At 35.5% G+C, this 7781-nt stretch overlaps 1 protein-coding gene across 1 annotated transcript; it reads right to left on the bottom strand.

Moving 5' to 3' along the window:
• Positions 1-5936: 5936 nt before the first annotated feature.
• Positions 5937-7221, bottom strand: LOC110114587 (LOB domain-containing protein 38). The gene is made up of 2 exons (XM_020847516.2): positions 6719-7221; positions 5937-6645 (listed from the first exon to the last, which is right to left on the bottom strand). The coding sequence occupies exons 1-2, from the start codon at positions 6900-6902 to the stop codon at positions 6185-6187; spliced, it is 645 nt and encodes a 214-aa protein (XP_020703175.1). The 5' UTR covers positions 6903-7221; the 3' UTR covers positions 5937-6184.
• Between the last annotated feature and the right edge of the window lie 560 nt (positions 7222-7781).

The following is a 7781-nucleotide window of genomic DNA, read 5'->3' as shown; positions in this document are numbered from 1 at the left end:
TTTATTATCTTTTCATCCTTTGTTACATGAAGACAGACGAGTATATATAGACGGCTGTAGAGTTAATAACTCGTGTAAACAGGTAATTGGATTACAAGATTAATTAACTAGAACTAATATAGTCTTAACAAGCGTCTCGAAAATACAAACCAAACGACACCAAGTTCAACCCAATCTGAGCCCAAATGAGTCCGAATCAAGGACCCGAAGCGCTGTTGGAAGGTTCAAACAGCAATTTAAGTTACCAAACGGTATCCGATTTTAACGAGCTTATACTCGAATCGAGCGGCTCGACGAGACAAATCCAACGAGCCCAAGATCGTCGAATTCCGACATCATTAAGGCCTCTATAATGTCCAACGAATAGTGCACGATCGAAGGGTTCAATATCGGCCGTCCATTCAAACCACTCCCTATTCGCCCATGATCTCACACCTATTTACAAGCCATGCCACTCCATAAAAACTATAAATAGAGCCCTCATTCTTCACAAGGGGGATCCAAGTGAAGAGAGAGAAGAAGAAGGAAAAGGGGAAAAGGCGAATCCTCTCCTCCTCGACCACCGCCGGAGCTCTTCCCGTCGCCTGAATACGCCGGAACTCTGCCGGATTTTCGGAAAACGATGGGATTCTGCAAAACTTTGTAAATTTGCTTCAAGTTGTAATTTGATCGTCCCGATTTGTGGGACGAATCAGTTTCTTGTAATTTACGAAAACACTAGTGGAATTTTACAAGTGGGCGAGGCCCCGTGGTTTTTCCTTTTTGGGTTTTCCACGTATAAATCCCGGTGTTCTTTCATTTTCATGTTTGTGTGTTAAATATACGTGCAACGTTCGGACGCGAATTTACAAACTCTACCGCCGCGTATTTTCTAGCACGCAACAATATTAAAAAAATTTTAAAAGTCATTTAATTTATTATTTATGCTTTCATAAATTTATAGTTGTTGCGGACTAGAATATACACGGAGATAGAGTTAGAATTTTTTGTCTCAGCGTTGTATAGATATCCAGCACACAAACATAAGAGAAATAAAACACCAGTATTTTTACATGGAAAGCTCCAGAAAGCCAAAATTCATGTGGCCACACCAAATTGAAAGAATTTCACTAGTATTTACTTGAGTTACAATAGGCTGACTCATCCTTAAAATTTAGGACGGTCAGATTGCAATAATCAACTCTTGGAGGTCATATGGAACTCCGGCGTCACTTGGAAGTCTAGCAGAACTCTAGCGTCACTTGGAAGTCGGGCAAAACTCTGGCGTCACTTGGAAGTAGGGTCGAACTCTGGCGTCACTTGGAAGTCGTGTAGAACTCTATCGTCACTTGAAAGTCGGGCGGAACTCTGGCATCTCTTGAAAGTAGGGCAGAACTCCGGCATCACTTGAAAGTCAGATGGAACTCCAATGATGGTCGGGGATGAGTTTCTTCTCTCCTCTTCTTCTCTTCTCTTCTCTTCTCTTCTCTTCTCTTCTTATTCTTACTTAGGTCCCCTCTTAAGAGAAATGAAAGACTATTTATAGTTTTCTGAGAGTGGCATGACCCGTAAATAGGAGGATCAATGACAAATGTGGAGTGGCTTGGATGGACGACCGATATTAAATCCCTTGATCGTGGACGGTTTATCAGGCATTTGAAGGCTCTAATGATATCAGAATTTGACCATCTTGGGCTCGTTGGATTCGTCTCGTCGAGTCGCTCATTTCGACTATAAGCATGCCATATTTGGAAAACCGTTTGGTAATCCAAATCGTGGCTTGAACCTTCCAATAGTGTTTCGAGTCTTTGATTCGGACTCATTTGTGATCAGATTGAGTTGAATTTGGTGTTGTTGGGTTGTATTTCCGAGACGTTCAGTTCGACTATAAGTTTGCTGAAATCGGAGTTCAGATGGTCCCAGATTTAATTTTTGACGTTTTCAACTATATTTTGCTTTAAGATTCATGCATGATCAAGACAATTTTTTGATTATATATCAATAGTTGAACTAAATATTCGTTGAAACGAAAACAATGATATAAAAGATAATCTAATATGAGAGCCAAAAAAAGTTGTATAGGACAGTTTTTAATCGCAGTTTATTTGTTGTTAAAAAAAATATTAGAAAAGTGCTATAACAAGTTGTAAAAAAAATCTCAAATGAAGTTTGAAGAAGCCCAAATTAGTAGCTTGAAGTTTAATCAGCAATTTTGAGATATTAATTAGAGGATCAGATGGCTTTTGAACCTTACATGCTTTTAGTTAAATCGAGTTGCCCAACAAGACCAATTTAACAAGACCAAAATAACTATGTCAAACATGTTCGATCAATTTAAGCCTTATCCCAGTGCACATTCCAATACTTGATTATAGCGCTCATCCGATTGTCATATTCCGTCTTTCATTATCATGTCTTTACTCACACAATCTCTAATATAACTACATAAGACCAATAAATACTCCAATTTTGAGGAAAAAATGTCTAATATAACTTCGAATATATAGTGAATTATTTTAACTAGGCTAGGACCTATGTTTTTTTATCTTTTTAGATTTTTTTTGTGTAATAACTCGAGTGTCTTTTGTATTCACTTCTTTTTTTTTTTTGTACAAATGTTTAAGTAAAACTATGACATAAAACTGTATATCTATACAAAATTTTAGCATGTAATAGTTTGATTTTGTATTTAAGAAAAATTCTTAGCATAATGTAAATATTTCTTCAATGGCTGACAACAAACACATCATAATCTAGTTTGTGAAGGTCAATCAAGCCTCACTTCAGAAAATGGTATTCATAGTTTGAAAGTCCTCAAGTCAAAACTTTTAATTCTTAGAGGAGGCTATATATCAATAAGCTCTATCAAAAAATGATAGAGTTCTTCGACAACAAAATACAATAGGATAAATTCAATTGCACTAATTAAGTGACTCATCATCAAGCTATAACTCCCCCTCCACCACAATTATAGCAATGACATTTTAATATTTCCGCTTCAACCCATCCTTTATGTGTGGCTTGGTTGACCTATAATCTTCCACCAATCCTATTGAGCTTAAATCAATTATGCCTTATTAATATCTCTCATGATATTATAAAAGATGAGTTGTTGATCATTGTTCAAGAAGAATTCTCTTTTGAGATAAATGAACCAACTTCCTTATTATTAAATCTTGCCAAGAATCTTCAATAGTAACTAAAGCAATTATTTAACATCATATTCCAAGGATTCAAATTATCTATAATTGATCTATATGATGAGAACTAATATCTTTACATGTACATCAGATATTATACGATCATCATGCACATTCAATAAGTTTTTGATATAATTCTCTATCAAGTCTTCACCACAACTCTTAAGCATTAAGCTCATACCTAATTCTAGCTCTTTAATAGTACTATTTACAACATTGGCCATTAAGCTAGACTTTTCATCAAATATCTCATCATCAACTAAAGAATCATCAATGACTCCTCTCATCTTTCTAGGATTTGCCAAAAAGAATGAAAGACTTATAAGTAGTACTTTTAAAGATCTCTTCTTAAGCACATTGAATTCCGTGAGAAAATCCAAAGTTACTAAAAGATGTTTTTCTTAAAGCTCTTCACCTTGATTTTTTTTTTGCTCATCATTGATGCAAAAGACTGTCATCTCTTATATTGATCTTATTCATCAAATAAAAACATAAATAATTATTAGCAAGGTCATCGATATTCATTGAAAGTAATTTGAATAATTCACAAGCAAATATAAGAAGTTGCATCAAAAAATTCATCAATCTCTTCAATGAATAAGGCAAGAGCAATCAAGAGATTAGAGTCTCCCTTCTCTTGGATAACGAGTGATATTTTCCTAATAATTCAAGAAAGTATAATGATATTAACTTAGCAAGAAAAAAATCAAACAAGAAAATATTAAATGTATGACAATTGAGATATGTCGGTCGCTCTCTCCTAATCATTCCTTCAAGTAGCCTTTCTTGATTTAGCAAATATCATTGTCTTCATTTGGCCCTTCAAAACCCCTAGCTTTCAAGTCTCCCAAATTTCAATCCTTCATTTCTTCGTTTATTTTAATCAAGCATTAATGCTTTATACTTAATTAGCATTTTAATATCATCATATTATTTATTAAAATTCACCTGTCTTTATAATTTTTGAGTCATTACAATTACAATTCAGTCAAAAAATACAATAATAATTTTATCATATAAATATCTAATTATCAGACAGCACAACATAACATGATAAAATAATAAATAAATAAATAAAGATAAAATAATAAATAACAAAGTACAGCGCAATATAACACCGTCAACCATGACATAAATTATTAATAAGAAAAGTATTTAAAAATACTCATCTTATTTAAGCTATGAGGAGTAATTGTGCTTCAGCAGAAGCTCAGGTGGCCTATAGGCCTTTGTCCGTAATTTAAAGCTTTTTTTTTATATAGGCAGCTTATGTGATTTTGTTAGTTGAGAGTTTTGATTATTAATTTTTAATTTAAAATTTATGTATATAATGTGTATACATTTATCATAACTGACTCAAACCCCCCCCCCCTCCCGGTGGGAAAAAAGTTTTTTTTTGGGTAACTTCATTTTTGTTTTACTTTTAAAAAATTTATGTAAAAAAATTATGTAAGAAAATCATCACAAATGAAATCTAGGAGCCTATACGAGGAAAAATTATTGCGTCCTCCCACCTGACGTAGAGATGCGTCCTCCCATCGCTAAAAAACTTGGTTTTTGCTCGGTATTGCTAGGTATTATTTGATAATAACGAGGAATATCATTATGTGAAGATCAAAACCGAGTTATACCGAGCAATACCGAGCACATACCGAGTTTTCTATAGGAAAAACTAGATATTTTTTTGTATTACTCGGTATTGGTCTTCACATGATGATATTCCTCGTTATTGTTTGGTTTTTTTTATAGGCAGCTTATGTGATTTTGTTAGTTGAGAGTTTTCATTATTAATTTTTAATTTAAAATTTATGTATATAATGTGTATTCATTTATCATAACTGACTCAACTCACAACCCGGCGGCAAAAAAGTTTTTTTTGGGTCACTTCATTTTTTTTTTCTACTTTTAAAAAATTTATGTAAAAAAACTATGTAAGAAAATCATAACAAATGAAATCTAGGAGCCTATACGAGAGGGCTATAACATTTTATAAAATTGATAATAAAATTACTTCACTTGTTTAGTTGAAAAAATAAATTACCATAAAATTTTCTTTAAAAAAATGGGTAGATAACAAGATTTAGTTTGAGATGATTTTTTTATTGGTTCTTAAAACAACTTTCTAATTCAATAATTAAACTTTTTTACTAAAAAACTGTTTAAGAAGCAGCAAGAAAATCATCCCAAACAAAACCAAAGTCTTTGACTTCGTTTGGAACGACATTCTTTAATTTTTATGCTAAAAAACTGCTTTAAAAAGCTGCAAAAAAACCGTCCCGAAACGAAACCTTCCTTTAGAACAACTTTTTTATTATTTTCTAAATTAACTTTTTAGTACTAAATTTATAATTAAAATTATGTTTGCTACTTATTAAGCAAAGGCGCCATAAAACCATAGACCCTAAGGCTTCCTGTGGAACAATTTACTAACCGCATTCTAATTTTTTTTATTACAAAATTTCTAATTAAAAAAAAAACATAAAAAACTGCTTTATAAAAAAAGTAAGGAAACTGTCCAAAAACGAAACCTCTTAAACTTTCAATGCAGAGAAGAGCAAAATTACTCAATCAAACCCATCCAATAACACCTGAATTGAGCTTATCATTCCCACAAAGCTATCAAATGTAATAGAAATATCAAAGGGTTTACTTTTACACAGACAAACTTATGAACCCACCGTAATCAAGCTTCAATAATTGAGCTTAAGTAGTCTTTCAATCGATCGGAAAAACTATGCAATATTTGGAATGAATACGGATGAATAAAGTAATTATTTATTCCTCTATTTATTTAAAAGGGCGGCGATATCATCTTCCGAACAGGAATCCTCGCCGTGGGAGTACAAGAAAGGGAGAAAAAAAAAGCCTCACAGCCTCTAAAAAGAGACACCAAAACTTCACCCGCAAATTAACGCACAAACGCACACACACTCACACAGACATCGAGATTCTCAGTAGGTTTCTATTGCCGGAAACTCTTCGGTGAAAAATCCTGAAGAGTTTCGTCAGACTAAGAGATTCAGAAGCCTCGGCCGGCGATCACGGAAGCTATCTTCCATAGTCGTAACAGACTCCTCAGAATTCATAGACGGGGATAATGGCCGACGTTTATCTTCCCTGACGGCGGCGGAAGGGGACTGCGGCGTAAGACAAAGGTCGAGATCGCACGGTGGCTGCGATCGATCTCCGACGATAGGTACCTTTCGACGCTTAGCCGCGGAGAAGGAAGGGGGCCATCCGTTTCGCGGTTTGGCGTAGATTTCCCCGTCTCCGTCCGCCTCCGTAAATACGTTTCCAGCATGGGTTCCGGTGAGCTCCGGCAGCGGACAGAGTGTCCCACCACGGAGCACCTTTTCAACCGCTGCCTGGCAGAGATTCCAATTCCTTGTCGCCAAAAGCCCTACAGCTCCGTTCACCGGATTAATAGTCCTCCCACAAGCTTCATATAAAAGAGATTGAAACAGCGCTGCAACATAGAACGTAGTCAGAATCGATCGAAGCAGATCTGCGATAAAGATTTGTTCGGATTAGGGTTTTACCAGGACGCTGCGGCTCGGGGACGGCGGAGATGAAAGACATGAGTCCGGCCCGGCCGAAAAACTTAGCTACGAAGACGGTGGCGTGACCCTGAGCCTCAGGGCTCTCTATCCACTGAAGACATGGCCGTAGAACGCAGGATTCGCTGCATCCCTTTCGAAGAACTCGACACCCGTTGCAGCTCATCGCCGATCGCTCATCCAAAACAAATTCCAATCCAATCACTCTTATTTCTGGTTTAATCGACTATTTCTGTCCTTATCAAGGGGAGCCAGCAAGCAAGCGAAGAAGAAAGCAAAACGAAGAGAAGACGAAGGAGAAGGGGCGAATGGAGGGGGTATAAATGGAGGACGGTGTCGTGGGTTACAGCTAACTATAGAGTAATTAAGTTGGGTTAAGAGAAGAAGTGGAGTGTGAACAGTGCAATTAAGATAATTAATTAAGGATTAGGGATATAATTAAGCTAATTAATGAGCTCCAAGGTGATGGGGGAGAGAGAAGGGCGGCTCCGTGTCTCCGCAGCTTGGTCCCCATCTCGAGCCTCTCGACCTTACAAGTTCTCGGGCGGCAGTGCCGTCTCGGAACTTCTTACGAAGACAGCCCTCATAAATTCTATATTATAACTTAGCTTGCTCGAGGGTTTCGCCTGCGTTTTTTTTTTTTTTCTTTTTGGTGGCGAAATGTTTTGGCCGATTATTCCGCTGGCGATTTTCTTTAGGACGTTGCAATTTTGTTTATTTAAAAATTATGCCGTTAAATTTTAGATAATACTATAAAATTATAATATTTATTTATTTTATGTATATTAATATTTCAATGAGCTATCATGGCATTTACATAAGATTTGTTAGTTTATAATTTTTATTTGATGTTAGTTATATAAATTAATTTTTTGAAATGTGTAATTTTTTTTTTAATAATTTTCATTGAATCCTATCCTCCTTTTAGCTTTAATGTAAGAGAGAAGAGAATTAAGGATTTTGGTGGATGTTGAGAGGCAATGGAAGGTAAAAACGATAGCATATCCTCCCTTTAGCTTTAAATGGCAAGAGGAGAGTCAAGAGC

The sequence above is a fragment of the Dendrobium catenatum genome, unplaced genomic scaffold, assembly GCF_001605985.2.
Source record: "Dendrobium catenatum unplaced genomic scaffold, ASM160598v2 fragScaff_scaffold_665, whole genome shotgun sequence".
NCBI lineage: Eukaryota > Viridiplantae > Streptophyta > Magnoliopsida > Asparagales > Orchidaceae > Dendrobium > Dendrobium catenatum.
Note: the sequence above shows the minus strand (reverse complement) of the source record. Positions and strands in the feature narration are given on the sequence as shown.

Coding starts and splice junctions, on each gene's coding strand:
- LOC110114587 (XM_020847516.2), bottom strand. CDS start 6,902: ATGAGCTGCAACGGGTGTCGAGTTCTTCGAAAGGGATGCAGCGAATCC. Junction 6,646..6,718: donor CCCCGAGCCGCAGCGTCCTG/GTAAAACCCTAA, acceptor TCTATGTTGCAG/CGCTGTTTCAATCTCTTTTA.